Raw genomic sequence first — 16,395 nt, forward strand, 5'->3', positions numbered from 1 at the left:
GTAACTGCATAGAGCAAAAATGTGGGGACTCGCATTTTTCCTGAAGAACTGTGTGGCGTGAGGGTGCGTGTTCCTATCCGGCTGTCGCGCCTCTGGAGAATTTCTTATCAACAAGAATTTAGGAATTTCTACTGGCTTCTGATTTGGTCTATCTCCGGATGACAAGACAGAGAGTGTATTTAAAAAAATTGATGGCATGCGGAGAGCCGATGACGAGCAGAACCTGGGGTCTCCAGCACTCCATGTTATAAAATTATCTAAATGTACTCCAGAGTACATATTGTTCTTGAGATACACTCCACAAGGGTCAAAGTCTGGGGGTTACGGTCATTCTAGGCCGGACCAGTCCAGACCCATGTACGGAGATCCTGGGGACCATCTGATCCTGTCACGGAGTGATAATAACGAGGATCATCGATGATGTTGAAAGTGAGATCTCACAAGGTTAAATTTGGGTAATCATTTAGTCACGCGAAAACACAATCAGGTCATCCAAAGATGAGGCCACGAAAATGACTCGGGTCACTAACTGCTCTGCGGCTTCATCATCCGGAGGAATCATCCCTCCGGAACTCTCAGTCCTAAAATATGTTGTATTTGAAGGTACTCCGTGCTCCGTACTCCGTACAAAACCCTGAAATCCTCCATTCAGGTTCGCCGACAATCCCCCGGATTTTGGGGATAAAAAATGAATATCAATTTTCCCTCTCATTTTTCTTTTAAAAAAATAGACTCCTGATTGATTGTGGAACAACGAAACGAACCAACAGCGCTGATAGGCGCGGATTGTCCAATTATTGATAGCCCTGATGCACCTGCCATGCAGCCGCAAATCCGCGTATCTCGACAAAGGGACCAGAGGTGCCAGTGTCAGCCCCTGCACGATGAGCACTTGGCTGCATTCTTTGCGCAAGAAGACAGTGGTATCCCCGACTGCCAAGGCGTGCAAGTATAAAAACTAACCAGGAGGCGTAGATTTCCTTTTCTTGGCCGGCTGAATCTTGCCAGGGTATTAGCCGGAGTTCTGGGGCCCCGGTTCCCACACAAATATTGACTGTTCAATAAGATATGCATGTATTTTGTTTTTTTTTCCCTCCCTATCAGTGATCGGTGGCACATATTCCACCTACTACTCCATACAAAGGATGTGTTTTATGTGGAAAGGAACTACGAATACGCTTACAGACTACCTTTCACCCGAAGTTCCCCCGGCTTAATGGAAGGCAACCAAAGGGCCGAGGTGCGGGACAAACGGGACGGGGAAAAGAAACGCCCACTCGGCAAGGCCGTCTCGCCGGGGGTCCGATTTACCATTTAGATAATAGGGCGTTATCTTTGTGGTCCGGGAGTACTCCGTTACAGCGCAATGTCAACTGTATGTCGGCTCTGCTTTGTTCACATTGCATTAAACGAAATACAACACAGTATGCAGCTAAACGGGAGCACGGAGTCCAAAGTCTAGTGAAGGGTCCCTTTAGTGACAGATCTTGGAAGTTTTACCCCCGGAACAGCAAATTCAGCCGATCCCCACAGTTCCTGGGCATATTGGCTAATGTCACCTCGGCAAATCAGGATCATTTAGCAGACAAAAAGCAAAAACGAAAGATCACAGGTCCCAGGTTCCTATACCGGCCCGACTACCGAGTTCGTACTTTTGAGCTTAACGGGGATCTGGAAAGAAATCGCACGAATCCCTATTCTCCTAGACTTTAGAACAAAGATTGAACTCACAAAGATACCGGACGGTACACTGCCAAAACCTGGAGTTCTCCGTCTTTTCCATTTTTCTTCATGGGGAATATGGCACCATTCCAGATAAATACCGGACTCGGAGTAGCGATCTACTCCGTAATCCGTAGTCAAATGTATTTTTATTATTAATATTATTTATTGCTTTGGTCCGAGAAGCAGGTACGGGTCTATAAGCAATTACCCGCCTTTTGTTGATTTTTGCGCCGTGTACATGGAATATTTGCTAGGGATCATGAAACCAGAATTTGAGGTATTTCTGTTGAGGTGACGATTTCACTAAGATCTATTACTCCTTATGTGCTTTGTGCGGAATAGTAAGAACTGGTTAATATTTACAGAACAGCAGGCTTATCGACTTCACAGTCCCAACACATTTCTTCCCCAGAACTCGACTCACCTTCCTAACTAGGTCCTCACAATCGAAAGCTCCACAAAAATACCCCATACTGTTTTTCGAAGTACGGAGATAGTCAAAGGTGGGGGAAATCAAATCGCAAGATCACGGCTACAGAGGCTCATCCAACAAGCCGGTGCACGCCCCAGAAAATTCAGTCTGCTTCTTTTTGAAATGATCTACCTAATTTATCGAGCCGATGCAGCCAGTGATCACCCATCTCCAAAACATAAAAATTTGGTAAACACTCCATTTCTCACCCATGCCCCACAATCCTCCAGCGATACGCCTTGAGGAGAGACCCGGAACCGCACCCGCAGAAAGCGATCTACGACTGACATCTCAATCTTCGTACCAAATCTGCTAGATCGTCGCGATCGCCCCGAGAATGCGATTCTCCGATATCGCAGCTGTCCTCTACATTAGGTTCTATCACGTCATCCGGGGAAAGCTCGCAACGTACGAAGCAGTGGCCACGGGTACATTATACATGAGCTTACCTAACCTAGAGCTTTTGCAAGCATGTGAACCTAAATTTACCGCCAATCCCACGATAACTGGATTGGGATTCGTCACTCTCAGCATTCCTATTCCCACTTTTCACTCCGACATTGCCAATCAATCTCATTATTCTGGCATGCAGACCCGCGCACAGGGCGGGTACGTCGATCCTGGATGGAGGGAAAAAGCAATAACCTGTCCCGAGGGCCAAAAAAAAAAAGAGCCAGGACAAAGACGAAATGCAAAACAGAAGCAACAAAAACCGCAAGGAAACAGAAATGGAAAAGAAAAAAAAAAAAGGGAAAGCGTGAACGCAAAATTACTCGATTGGGAGCGGGGAGATCCTCTCCCTCCGACATCAGTCCAGAGCTTCCTTGTGCTCCATGTGGAATTCCTCCGAGCTCTTTGATAATTGGGATTCAGCCATCGACCGTGTCTCTCTTATTAGTCATGACATCGTTGGCAACCAGTGATATCTATTTCTAGCACTCCGTACGGCGTACTTGACGGTTCACTTTCAACACCCCCACGCATCCCCAGATCGTCACGCACGATAGCGTCGAGGGGGCTTGAGAGACAACGATGTGGACATCGGGAATTTGCGGCCTTGTGTCGTCTTGTTGGGTGTTTTTTTTTTAAAAAAACCCTTTTCCACAGACATTTTGCCACTTTTCCTAGTGTCATAGATAGATGGTGGGAAAAGGCCTAATTTGTGAATTTGAATTTTCTATATATAAGTATTTACATCCTGTTACAAAAGATTAATCCTGTAGGGATTTTCTAGGGCAAGCCAGTCGTGCATGAGCCCGGGTCTGGACTCGACCGTCCCTTTCAGCCCACACCCTCTTGCTACATGGGACTCAGTAGTTACTACTGGCTGTACTACATCCAACACGGAGTGAGTTGTGACGTTCTCACGTTTCAGATCGAGGAATATCCAAGCTGAAAGCGCCTGATAGAAAACTAAAAAGGAATATTCTTTTTGATAGGCCAATTCAAAACCGGGGATGAGCTCGTCTTTTGCGCTCCCTTTCCAATCGCCCTGCTGGCGCTGGGCTCTATCTCCTGTCTGCCTGGAGACTGAAACTCATCTTACCGAGCGAGGCGCCACCCGTCAGCATGAAGACGTAATTTACCCCGGGTGGTGTGGGCCGCACAAGGAGGAACATGGTAATTTCGTATGCTTTTAGCATCTAACTTGTGGAGTACAATTGTATGTACGGAGTAATATGTTCCATTGTTCCTCGAGGTGACATTCGTTCATGCTTGGCAGAACTTGATGCGGGGGAGTGTTTCAGTGAGGGAGAATCCGGGGTAGGTTTGGCGTTGGCGCAACATTCCACAAGACTTCAGGAATGATGGGATGTTCTTTCAGCTGTTTGGTGTAGCTACACTGTACAGCGTGGGGGTTCAGTCTACGTAGGGGTCCTTCGTATGTTTCTTTAAAAGACCTACAGTCTTTGAAGAATTATAGTGCCCTTGTCAGCTCGGGGATTTATAATTGATTACATAAGGATCCCAATCGAGATATCTTATGGACACTCACTTTGGTTATTGCCAAATGCCGCCAAGGCGAGTGATCAGCGATCCGCACCTTCTGGAACAGATGTCCCCCCTGCACCCAATTAACGGCGCCAAATGGCCTCACATTGATATCACCCCTACGCGGGGCCGCTATTCCGGAGTCCGCAATCAGGCCATTGGTGGAATTATGGTCTTTGTCCGGGAGATTACACCCTATCTTGCTACAATCTATATACTCCGTACTCCGTATAGATTATGTATTTGGAGAGCATGTGATATTCTGGGGAATAGATAGCGTTGACAAAATAGAAAAAAAAAAAAGGAGAAAACGGAAGTCGAGGCGGGGAAGATGGTCCATTACCGTGTCCAGTTTTCGGTGAAGCCCCGACACCCCCGTTCCACCTAGGCACCTACATACGTAGATGGGGGGGGGGGGAAATTGCTCTCTTTTCAACTCCACTGAGCGATTTATCTCTTCTCCTACCCCATATTTGCCTGAATACCACTATTCAACCCACGGAAGCCGGAATCAACTTTTGCAACATGACGCCCCTGTCGCTGAGATCCACACTGCTAACAGTTCTTACGAAATTTAAGTCTTGGACCCTACAAAGTACAACCAGGTACCACATACGGAGTACAGTAGATCGCTTAGTCTGGGATGAAGCTGATTCTATCTTTGGCTCGTATCTCCAATGACGGTTGGGGATAAACCAACCCACCTAACCCATTAACCCACTAGAGAAACAGGGGGTAGACAAAGGAAAAAAAAAAAAAATTTGGTACGAAGTGCTAAGCCCTCTTCATCTTTCAATCACAGTGGGATCCGTGGCTTAAACTATTTCGCCCTAAACACACACCAATCGAATCCCCGAGATCGAGCTAGGGGGTATTTTTGATTTCGCGCGCGGGAGGAGTCCGCTCCGGACCAACCGCGCTCTCGCTAGCACGTGTGTTGTGATTTCCTGGGTATTTATTGGATTCTTGAATTGAACTATTGGAAACTGACACAAAAGCACTGCGGGAGCTCCGGACTCTGTCTTCCCCATTGGGAGGGGTATCATAAAGCGGGGGTCCAGATCTCCACGGGCGTGATAGCTTGTGATTTTCACATGTTGACATGCATAAATCATGTGTTTATCTTGTTTGCTTTGATTGAGCCTGGGATGTGAAGGTTCTGATAAGAGTTGCTGGAATGCGCCCATATGTGCGTGGCGCGATTTCCCCGTGCATGCCTTGCATTGTGTACGTGGTGTACGGAGTAGGTACGAAGGACCTTGGGGAGGGGCGAGAAAATGGCGTCATTGAAGGGGGGCCATGTGTTTTCTCCAGATTGCCCACATTGATAAGAGATTCAGATACGAGACGTATTGGGCACGTCGTTACATTGATCCGGATATAGGCACATCTCTTACCTAACCATGTTGTATATTTTTATGTGGTATGTTAGAGCAACTATTGCGAAAGATGACGACTGAGCTCATAACCTAGACCATTCTGCTGCAGGTACCAGACCACGACATCAGCCCATAGGGCTGGTCGGAGGGGGAACAACCCTCGGGTGATTTCGGAGGACGACATTGTGACATTCTCGCACATGCTGATGACATTTTTTGTCTAGTTGCGGGGCTTAGTGCCGATATGGGAGTCTGCCGAAACTCCACGAAGATCAGGGGGCGTCTATTTTATTTAATGAAAGGTAGGAAGAGGAAGGTATGCCGTTGTGACTATCCATTTTCGTCTGAATTGTAATATAGACGGAGAGATCGACTTCGTGCGGAGTAGTTTTGGACACTATAAGCACCATTCGATGGCAAAATTAAGGAATTGAATAATAATTTTTTTTACGGAGCAAGCAATAAAGAGTCGAATACTCCGTACTCCGTAATCCGTGTCATTAATTCAAAAAGGGGCTCGGTGAGCCTTGAATGAAAATTTCCCTCTCGCCCCTGTGTCAGTTCCCGTCTCTGGATCTTCCCGATTTGCAACTCGGACAAAATTCTCTCGGCATTGCCGTGCCGACTCGGGCTCTCTCTCTCTCCACAAGTCACCGTGCCGGTTTTTTTCTTTCAGGCGAGACTTGTATTAGTTTGGTACTCTCCACACTGCCCGCACTTATTGTTATCATTCCAAACCGTATGTGCCTGTGCTGGTTTTCTTTTGGGAGAAAAAAATCCTCCTGACTGCCGTTCCACACCGAAGTTCCTCCGAGGCCCGGAAGTTGGGAGTCTGGGGTGAGCCGTGGGATGATCTGGATTCGCGGACCTACTTCCCGTCTAATAGTGCTGTAGTGCTGTACTCCGTATATTATGCTTGTCTATATACTGTTAATGTCAACTATTGCAAGCCACGGAATGGAAGAGCCTCGGGATAACGGATGTTCCTCGGAAACAGCTATTAGGCAATGTTTGGGACATGACTACATATCCTGCTTCTTCTCTGGGGTTCGCACGGAGTATACCCAGTCTATTCCGCATGCAGCGGTGAGACCCTACGAAGTTTTTCAAGCATGTCTATAACATAGGCAAGTTGTGGAGATCTGACTTAAATTTGTCGTCTGGATTCGGTGTGCGATTTGACTCGTCTCTTTTCAAACCCTAGATTTTGCCTCTTCGAGGAAAAGAATGTGAACCCCTTGAACTTCAAAGATTTTAAAGGACACACACAATTCTGAGGATAGTAATTACTTAATTTTGAAATCAAAATCGAGGGTATCAAAAGAGAAAGCCATCAAAGTGTCTTAGTCAACAATGTATCGTCTTGAATCCCTCCTGCTCTCTAAACGATTAAAGAATTTCAGTACAACAGCCGTGTGAATCTTGTCACCCATTTCAACAGAAATCACGAATGATCGCTTGAATTTTGACGAAAGAGGTAGAAGGATTTCTTAATCGCGCACTCTCCAGGGCTATTCATAATGCGAATTTATCAATCCAATCTTATCTATGGTTCGTTGCTTTTTGAGCTCTATAAAATGCGGCATGTGAATGTTTTCTGTAGCTTCGATCACTTAGATCAGTACTTTTACCATTTCCCCTCTATGAAAATGCGCGACAAGATAGAGCCAACCCTAATTTGGTATTGACGGTTCCTTTTCCACAGGTTGTAAATTAAGATTCAGATCCATCATAGTCTATGAAATACGCAGGTAAATACGACTAGATATTTACCTGCGTATTTCATAGACTATGTGAAGGTGTTTCTTTAGTTCTTCGCCTCGCTCATAAAAAAATAAACGGCCCGCTCGTTTCTCGTCTAATTGATACTACCATGTGTTTTGTGCTACGTGACTCGATTCTCTAACGCTATGAAGTGAAAATGGCGGTCATACAACGATATCTCATATACTCCCTTGAAATAATGGTCAAAACTTCCACCAGGATGGTACACATTGCGGATAATGCCCCTAGCTAGATATTTGGAGTGCTCTGCCGCCTTAAAAAGGAAAGGGATGCGAGATCACTGCAAAGATCCAGATCTACTCGTACTTGTGCTGTTTCCAGGCTCTGAGATCGGTGTTCGGGCGAAGAGGCTAGTGTCCCTTTTATTTCTAGATTTTTAGCATGTGTTGGTCTTTACAGCGATCTCGTATACTTCACCTTGTAAAGATGGTACAGCTTGTCAACTACCCAAATCACTGAAGCGAGTGGACAGTCGAAAATGGACAGAGATGAAGACTGCCGCACAAAGAGCGCAGAGGCGATAACCTTTCTAAACGTAAATCGACGCGAAACTTTCGCCCTGCTGGAATGCCCTCCACCTTGCAACCACACATCATCCCTGTCTCCTTTAATAGCTGACGGGGTTCAGCCCCGATGGGCTCAGTAATGCAGAACAACGGTTCTATACCATGTGTTGCTTCATGTTGCTTTGCTGCCTTTCACTGCCTACTAATCAAATTGTAGCTTACGAGCCAGTGGTTGCAAACAGTATACATCGCACCCGCACAACTGAATTTAGTTGGCTATCCAATATAGTGCCAGTCTGCTGCATATGCAGTTGCCAACCCCGGAGAGAAAGGGCTTACAAAAACGACAGCCGTTGACAGAGTCCCAAGAACAGGCGCAAATGTGACTATTCAGCTTTTGTTAAATAGAGAGGTATCAATGTTGGAGCTAAGGATGTAGACGAGAGTACTGCTTTGCATTACCCAGGTAGGGCTGGAGATGTCAGTGAGTATATTGTTAAGATGGGTTGACAAACGAATGGAGACGAGGAAATACAGCAGAATACGACAAGCTGCTACGGGGCTCCTCCGTGGCAGAGATGGGGTAGGCAGTGTGGAAAGAAAAAATGAATTAAGCGAGTGCAATGTGAAGAAAGGTCCTTGAAGGCTTCGATTCAGGTGAGCTCTCAACTGACTTCGATATTGCGATCACACCTGCGAGCAGTTCTGCCCAATTAGGAAAATTTCTTCCGTGATTACTACTCTGCCTGCTTTCTTTCCATGGTTCACCTTAGGCACTAACTAGAAGCAGAAATGACGTTTCTGCCACACCCGGCCGCCCGGGGAAACGAGAATCTCAAGTGTCAAGTCCAGACAAAGAGCGCCATCCACCCAATCCACTTAATACAGCAAGTCCCTTTATGATCTGATCCTATCAGCAACCTCTCAATCCAAATCCTAGAAATTGGAAAATACCCCCTTTTCAACATACCTCCGGCCTCGAGCTCAGGGACGCAATGGCACCCCCGCGCCAGCGCACCACAGCTATCGTGGATGACTCCAGGTCCGAAGCGTCGAGTGGCACGAGAGAATATCACAAAGCTACCAAGTCTCGCAGACCAGCTGCTGCAAAAGAGAAAGTTTCGGTCACCAGCGCGCCCGTCGTGGATAACCAGCACGCCGAGGAACAGCCCCGAGTATGTTTCATCCTGAAAGAGATCGATCAATCGCAACTCCACCCACAACACAGCCAAGAGACCGTAAACTAATCCTTTGTTTCTTTGTACAGCTCCCTTGGTCAGATATTCCTCTCGAAATCCTCCACTCCTACCGCCACGTCCACAAACTCCCCACGCCCTCCGCCTTTTCAAGCGACTACTCTCGCCTGATCCTTTCGCAAGGCATCGGTCTTCGCTCGCCAACCACCCTTGCCGCCCGCCGCGCTCAATTCTCTTCACTCCAGAACCACTCTCACTCTCACCGAACTACCACATCGTCGGACTCACTCTCCGACTCAACGCTGCGTCGCACCGTCGGCCAGGACCGCGTGAGCAAAGATCAGTTCGCGCTTGTTGTCCGGAAACACTTTAACAGCGCTGGTCTCTCGGAGCAAGAAACCATTGCACGGTTCTTGTACACTATCCGTGAAGATAGGGGAGGGCGACAGTTCCGATTGCGGTTTCAGCCGTAAGATGAGGGGCGAGTGTCCTGCTTTGGTCTCTTGCTCTTTTCTTTCCCCTGGTAGCCGGGGAAACAGATTTATACAGGGCCTTGGATTTAGTTACGGCTGTTATCACTATCCCGCCGTTTTGGTGCTATCCCGTCCTGGCTGAGGGTGCGCTCGGTTCGGTGCGGTGGGCATACAGCACGTGTGTGGCTTACTGGGTTGCCCTGCTTCGAGAATCCGGCGGCATGTTCTCTTTTGACATTTTAAGATACCCATTGGCGTTCAGTGTGTTGGTCTTGGTTGTTTTTATCTCTATTTCTTGTTTTGCGTGTTGCGGACTCTCTCTTCTACCGTGTATATTTACATATCATATAATTGTATAATTGTGCAAGACTCGGCTGCACTGCTTTCTTATCTCCTTACGCATGGAGAACAATCTAAAATTTTACGGCCAATTAACCCACACAGAATACTCTGACATGGAATCGTCGAGTGTGTGTGCGTCTCTCAAGGAAAAATACATCGGACTTCAGGCGTCGCAAATTAACAACAACGCCGATGACTGCATCTTAATTAAATTTGCCCAATCAAGCACTTTACTATAGTCGACCACTCACACATGATAACTATATATGTTGTACGTTACAACCATACGCCATTCAGAGTCGGGAAGATGCAAAGCACCACGCCGAGAAAACTTTAATTCGAGAACTCAGGTCCCTTTTTGCTAGTATATTTCATTAATCAGTTACATAAGAGCATGCATGTCCTCTCCATTAAGAAAAGAGGACAGAAAGACAGAGCAATCCAAGTCGAGCGTGAGAACGTGACAAATTTTCCGTAAACAAAGCGAAGCAGTTCAGACAACATAATGATAACCCGCGAAATAACAAAGAACCAATCGACGGCAACCTCAAAGCAACAGGTGTGAAAGTTCATAGACGCCGAGGTATGTGTCTCCCTTCACGGTACATGTTCCATGGTCCATTTTACCAACTGGGTGCAGTCGAATCTAGCCCATTCCACCCCACCGTGTAGTCATTAATAGCAATCTCTCAGATGCGTGGAAGCCAGGCTTATTTCCAGGCGTTGAGACCAGCCCATGGATCGGTGGAGGAACCAGATTGAGACTGCGACTGCGAGGGGGTCTTGTGGTGCCCGTACTGTCTGCTCTGCGCATAGCCACCAGGACCAGAGGGGTATATGCCACCTGTTGTAGGAGGGTAGGCTGTCTGTTGGGGGCGCGGCGGGGGTGGAGGCGGGATGTAGCCCTGGGGAGCCATATAGTGCGAGGAGTGCGAGGACTGAGGGCCAACACCAGGAGCCGGCGTGCTGGAGTTTGAGTAGCCGCCGTACGGGACCGGGGTTTGAGAGAAAAATGGCTGGTTTGGGGGTGGGGATACGGGGGTCTGGTAAGGATATGCCATGGGGTTGTAGCCCTCAGATAAGGGAGCTGCGGCTCCTTGCTGGAAATGCTGGGCTTGGTAAGCTCCCGGAGCACCTCCCATGTACTGCCCATAGGGCGCTGGAGAGTGCGAGAGGGACACGCCTGGAATGGCGGGCGGGTAGCGGGGTGACGGCTTTGGGGATGGACCCGTAGTTCCATATGCCGGCGTTTGAACGGGCGGTGGTGGTGACTTGACTTTTGAGGGCGGCTTTGCTGACCCTGTGGAGGATAAAGTCGACGAGCTCTTGGGTTCCGTTGATAGGCGCTCCATTAGCTGGCGCAGCTTTTCTCGCTCGCGATCCTCTTGCTCTGAGACACCGCTGGATTGCTCGCGGTTGTTGGCTAAAGATTCGGCATTCCTGCGGGGACTGTCGATGTTTTTGCCCATACCCTTGTCACGCTCGATCTGGCTGAGAAGCTGCGCACCTTCTGATCGGCGGTTGTTGATAAAGGTTTCAACATTCTTGCGGAGACTGTCCACATTTTCACCCATGTCTTTGTAGAAAGTTCGTGCTTGCTTGATACCCGATGAGAGGCCATGGAATGCTTCATAAACTTTCTTGTATCGAGCTATCACGGAATTGCGTTGTCTCTTTATGTTCTCGTACTTCGACTTCTCGGATTGAACCCTTTTGTCTTGAACAAGGTTATCGTGTATCTTTGTGAGCTCGTTCATTAAAGATGATTGTTTGTGATTTGCCTGCACAAGTATGTTCTGATATGGCAGGAACTTTAGCAGTTCTTGCTGGAAGAATTCCTTTTCTCGCCCGACAAATGACTTTTTGTTTAGAATTAAGCGTTCCGTGATGTCGTCTTTGTGGGTCTAGAGCATATAAAGTTAGACAGTCGTCGTGGACAGATAAGCTAGAACACTCACCTCCACTTTGAGATCTGCAAGCAGCTGGGACTTCTCTCGCTCCACGAGGTTCAGTTTCTTTAACAACCCCTCCACCTTGGCAATCTGCTCTGCAACAGAGGCGCCGTCCTCATCATACACATCATCTAGCAGAGTACCTTCCGCTGAACTGGTCACGCCGTCCTTGCTCTTGCCATACTTTGAACGGGCTTTGATTAAGGCTCTCTGGAAAAGAACATCGGCCTCATCTGTTTCGCCAGCAGACCGCATCTCATCAAAGTCGCTTTCATGCTGCCGAAGTGTGGACGACAACTGAGAATCACTTACGCTGGCCTCATTGATAGTATCTCGATACGATCGAACATCCCCTCGAAGTGTGGTATTGAGTCGAGAGCTGGGCTGCTGGCTCCAGTCTGCTCCATACTTTGAGCGCATCTTTTCACACACACTCTCTTCCAGATCTAGCTGCTTTGAGCACTGGTCTAATTGGGATAGCACTTCTGCCTTGCGATCCTGCAACTCGTCAAATGCCTTGCGGAAGGGACTGTGGCCAGCAAGCTCCGAACACCAGCGACGGAAATCTTCGTCCACTGACATCTTGTGGTTTATGCCTCCCTTCAAGATTTCGAGGGTATCTGGCAATTCAAGCGAGCCCAATTTACCGGCTATATCCCGATTGGCACTCTCGGCCTTTCCAGTCTCGACTCGACGTAACTCGGCCTTCTCTTCCTCGTAACAACTGGCGGCCTCAGTGACCCACATAGGCCTCAGCTTTTTGAATAAGTCCGGTCCAATAATTTCATTGATATCTTGTCCTTGGTACAATTCGCTAACCGGAATCGCCTTGGCAGCAGTAACCCTGGCAACTGGTGAAAGACCAGCCTCATTGGGGACTGGTTGGTGGTAGATGAAATCATTGTCTTTAACCATAGTGGCAAGTGAAGCTTGCACGTTTGTTTGATTATGCTTGATGAGGTCCAAGAGATTGGGGCCCGACTCCGCAGTCAGGTTGGTGTCAGCTGGAGGTGACGAGGGGAATGTCTTTGCCCAGCTTAGAGCAACAGCGGACTGCTTATCAGCCACCTGTAAACGAGCAATAGCAATCCCATGAGACCCGCTCTCACTGTCCGCAATCGCCTGATAATATGATGCCACTGATCCCATATGTGCTGCCTTTGCCTGCACGACAATCGTCCAGACCTTGTCAAACACATTCTTGTCGAGGAAATTTTGCATTATCTCCGCACTCTGCGAGTAAAGGTACGCTGCCTGTCCAGCCAGCTTGGCCAAGAGCCCAGGCTTTCTTTGATCGGCCACTTGTTTCTCAAAAAACACCTCTTGGGCTTGAGCTAGTGTGACATTTATTAGTGTCTTGATGGTGTCCTCTTTCAGGTCGGTTGATGGCGGGTGAAGGAAGTTCTGATTAATATATGTAAACATCCCCGCGGATGCCTGGAAAGAGTGATAGGCGGTCTTGAGGCCGGTATCGTCGGCCCGGCTCTGGTTGGCAGCATGGCACGATAGAATGGCGGAGATGTTGAAGATAACGGATGCCTTTTCGAAGGCCAAGGAGAATTGCGAGGTAGATGTATGAGTGAAAGCATCGTACCTAAAAGGTCAAATACGTAAGTACAAGAGGAATAAACAAGGAGAAAATGCCCCTACCATGTGAAAGGGATCTTGACGTGGTTGTCATCGATGGGGAACCTGAGGTCCAGCAGCTCCAGCTGACCGTAGTATCGATACAATAGATCACGACCGATAGCGCTGTCTTTCCCTACACCTCTCATATCCTGACGAAGACGGTTGAGGGTCGCGCATTCATGATTGTATTGTTCGGGGTCCTCGCCATGGCCCTGTCGAATGTAATCCTTGAGGGGCTGGATCCAATCAATCTCGTTGGTCTGCTTCAACGGACATGAGAGCATCGGCGACTGAGCCATTGTCGGATGATTAACAGGAGCGATATGCTCCCATCCAACAAAACAAAAAGTATGTGAGAGAAAAAAAAGGGACGCGGGGCAGGAATGGTCAGAAGCTCCGTGTCGTGTCTGAGGGGATCGGAGTCGAGGCTGTGGGGTAAGGGAGGCGTAACGTCAGCGCCTGATAGTTCCTAGTGTGTCAATGACGACGTCGGCCGATGAGATATTCTTCGATGCAAGCGGTGTGGAAGATGATGAGATGATGCGAGAATTTTCAAGAAAAAAAAAAAGAGTTGCCTAGTGCGTTGAAGGCTTGAAGTGTTGGGAGGAGGGAGAAGTGGGATGTGATGTCTGTGACAGTGCCTCGATGAGCGCCAAACCCCAAAACAACCAAGCAACCAGAAACGCACATAGACCACAGCCATTGAAGAAAATTCAAGAATTTTTGTGTCATGTAAGATAATTCATAGATGAGGATGATCATAGTACAGTCTGAAGTAGAGAGCTTCTTAGACATCTATCACTCGATAATAGTTATACAGTAATCTGCCCCCCAAGACCCGGGCAGAACAGGCCCCAATATCGCCAGCGCTATGACATGGGTGAGGTAAATACAAACGGATATAGAATACATGATTATTTACATTTTTCAGCTCGACTTCTTCGAGCTATCCTTGCTGGCATCGCTGCCAGCATCCCTGTTTTCCGTGTCCTTTTTGACATCTTGGGAGTCTTCCTTGTCAGCCTGTGATAGCTTGGAAGAATCTCCATGCTTTTCTGTCAGTCGATGCCATACAGACTTCAGGAAACCTTCATTTTTGGCGGCATCATCGGTGCCACTAGAAGCCGAGGAGCTATCAGTGTAACTAGGTTAGCGAAAGAGCCAATATACACGATGAACCGTGCATCTCACCTATCCTTGCTAAAATTCATTGTTCGCTTGGCTGTCTTATCATTCATCTCGTCTGCGAGGACCTCTAAAATGGTGCGCTGGTTGCCTGTCAAGTACTTGGGCATAGCAACCTTAAATTCAACCTTGAGATCGCCATTAGGAGTGAAACCGCGAGTACGGCCACTAAGCTTCTTCATGCCCATTCCTGACAAAGTAATCCGGTCACCAGTGCCCGTACCGGTGGCCACTTTGACCTTTACTTGATTGTCAAGAGTTGGGATGGTCACCTCACCACCAAGAATGGCAGTGGTGAGAGGAATCGAGGCTGTATAAAGGATATCGGACCCGGAGCGACTGAAGCGATGGTCTGGAGCGACTCGAATAGAGACGTATAGATCACCAGGCTGGGTGCGAGCACCCGGCGGAACAGCCGTTCCAGTGGGTGGGGAATCACCCTCACCGGTAACTCGCAGGCGCATGCCATCTTCTACACCGCCAGGGATGTCTACCTTGATAGTCTTGCGCTCGCGGATCACGCCATTTCCGTTGCAGGAGCTGCATTCTGACCCTCGGGGAACAGACATGCCGGCACCTCCACAAGCGTCGCACGTGGCGGCGACTTGGAATCCCCCCTGCATGAGATGAACGCGGGTACCTGTGCCATTGCACTGGCGACATTGGGATCGCTTGGCACCAGGTTTCAATCCGTCACCTTTGCAGGTTCCGCATTTGGTCAACGGCGTGATGACGATTTCCTGAGACGTGCCCTTCGCAGCGTCCATGAACGAGATGTTTGTTTGTACCTCAATGTCTTCGCCGACCAAAATCTGTTCCTGGAAAGGGTTCCGCCCACCCCGGGGTCCACGGCGCGCTCCTCCGGTAAAGGCACCAAAAAGATCCTCAAAGTTGATGTCGCCGGAAAAGCCCCCGCCAAAGCCACCACCACCACCGCCGAAACCGCCACCAAAGCCATGAAATCCTCCCGCACCAGAAAATGGGCTGCCGCCAGCGTTTGGATTGAACCCGCCATTCTGGTCGAAAGCGGCCGAGCCATACCGGTCGTAGTTCTCTCGCTTCTGGGCGTCAGACAACAATTCGTAGGCTGTCTGGGCTTCTGCAAACTTGTCTTTGGCCTGGGCGTCCTTGTTGGTATCCGGGTGGTACTTCTTGGCCAACCCGTAGTAGGCCTTCTTTATGTCGCCGGCGGATGCCTTCTTATCCACACCAAGGACCTTGTAAGGATCGGAAATAGCCGCAAGAGGAGATGTAGTGTGGAAGGCCTGTCAATAAAAAAAACAGATGATTCTTAGCAAGCCAAACTCTGATAGCCCATAGAGGTGACGTACCCTAGCCGACATCACCAAAGATTCCTTTCTCTTGCAACCGCCCTCCCGGAGACGCCTAGCCGGAGAATCAGAGACAGTTGCATGGTAGTTTCTTATTTGAGTGGATGAGTGAGCGCTGTTGCTAGAAGTTTGCTTAGAGCATTGTCGCTGGGTGCGCAACAGACGCGCGGGGAGAGCCGCGGCCTTGGGAAATGCCGTGGATGGATTCATGGATAGCAGTAGCCGAACAACGGTTGAACGGCGGTCGTGGTTGCTACACTAAATGGAGATAGAGATGCGATGGGAAATAATCAAGAAAAAGAATGACAACTCGAACAAGGGAAAGAATGGTTTTAGAGAACCAGATGCTCCAAAATAAGGTAAGCTACTCGCCGGATCACAGAAGCTTCGAGTTCTTTTGGCTGAGAGAAGTTTATCGGAAAAACGTG

The 16,395-nt window shown here is 48.4% G+C and overlaps 4 protein-coding genes across 4 annotated transcripts; 2 read left to right on the plus strand and 2 right to left on the minus strand.

Annotated features, from left to right (window-relative positions):
• Positions 1-6,099: 6,099 nt before the first annotated feature.
• Positions 6,100-6,545, plus strand: Pdw03_0149 (uncharacterized protein; the record flags this gene model as incomplete). The annotated part of the gene is made up of 4 exons (XM_066099522.1): positions 6,100-6,186; positions 6,261-6,307; positions 6,374-6,405; positions 6,463-6,545. 4 exons carry the CDS (start codon positions 6,100-6,102, stop codon positions 6,543-6,545), a joined length of 249 nt encoding a protein of 82 aa, XP_065957249.1.
• A 2,309-nt stretch (positions 6,546-8,854) lies between these two features.
• Positions 8,855-9,528, plus strand: Pdw03_0150 (Histone deacetylase complex subunit SAP30, Sin3 binding domain; the record flags this gene model as incomplete). The annotated part of the gene is made up of 2 exons (XM_014681868.1): positions 8,855-9,034; positions 9,127-9,528. The coding sequence occupies 2 exons, from the start codon at positions 8,855-8,857 to the stop codon at positions 9,526-9,528; spliced, it is 582 nt and encodes a 193-aa protein (XP_014537354.1).
• A 1,052-nt stretch (positions 9,529-10,580) lies between these two features.
• On the minus strand, positions 10,581-13,750 carry Pdw03_0151 (Vacuolar protein-sorting protein bro1; the record flags this gene model as incomplete). Its single annotated transcript, XM_014681869.1, has 3 exons — positions 10,581-11,774; positions 11,829-13,416; positions 13,473-13,750. 3 exons carry the CDS (start codon positions 13,748-13,750, stop codon positions 10,581-10,583), a joined length of 3,060 nt encoding a protein of 1,019 aa, XP_014537355.1.
• A 628-nt stretch (positions 13,751-14,378) lies between these two features.
• Positions 14,379-16,177, minus strand: Pdw03_0152 (Mitochondrial DnaJ chaperone (Mdj1), putative; the record flags this gene model as incomplete). Its single annotated transcript, XM_014681870.1, has 3 exons — positions 14,379-14,583; positions 14,643-15,901; positions 15,968-16,177. The coding sequence occupies 3 exons, from the start codon at positions 16,175-16,177 to the stop codon at positions 14,379-14,381; spliced, it is 1,674 nt and encodes a 557-aa protein (XP_014537356.1).
• Positions 16,178-16,395: the final 218 nt, after the last annotated feature.

This window comes from Penicillium digitatum, chromosome 4, assembly GCF_016767815.1.
Source record: "Penicillium digitatum chromosome 4, complete sequence".
In the NCBI taxonomy this organism is placed as follows: domain Eukaryota; kingdom Fungi; phylum Ascomycota; class Eurotiomycetes; order Eurotiales; family Aspergillaceae; genus Penicillium; species Penicillium digitatum.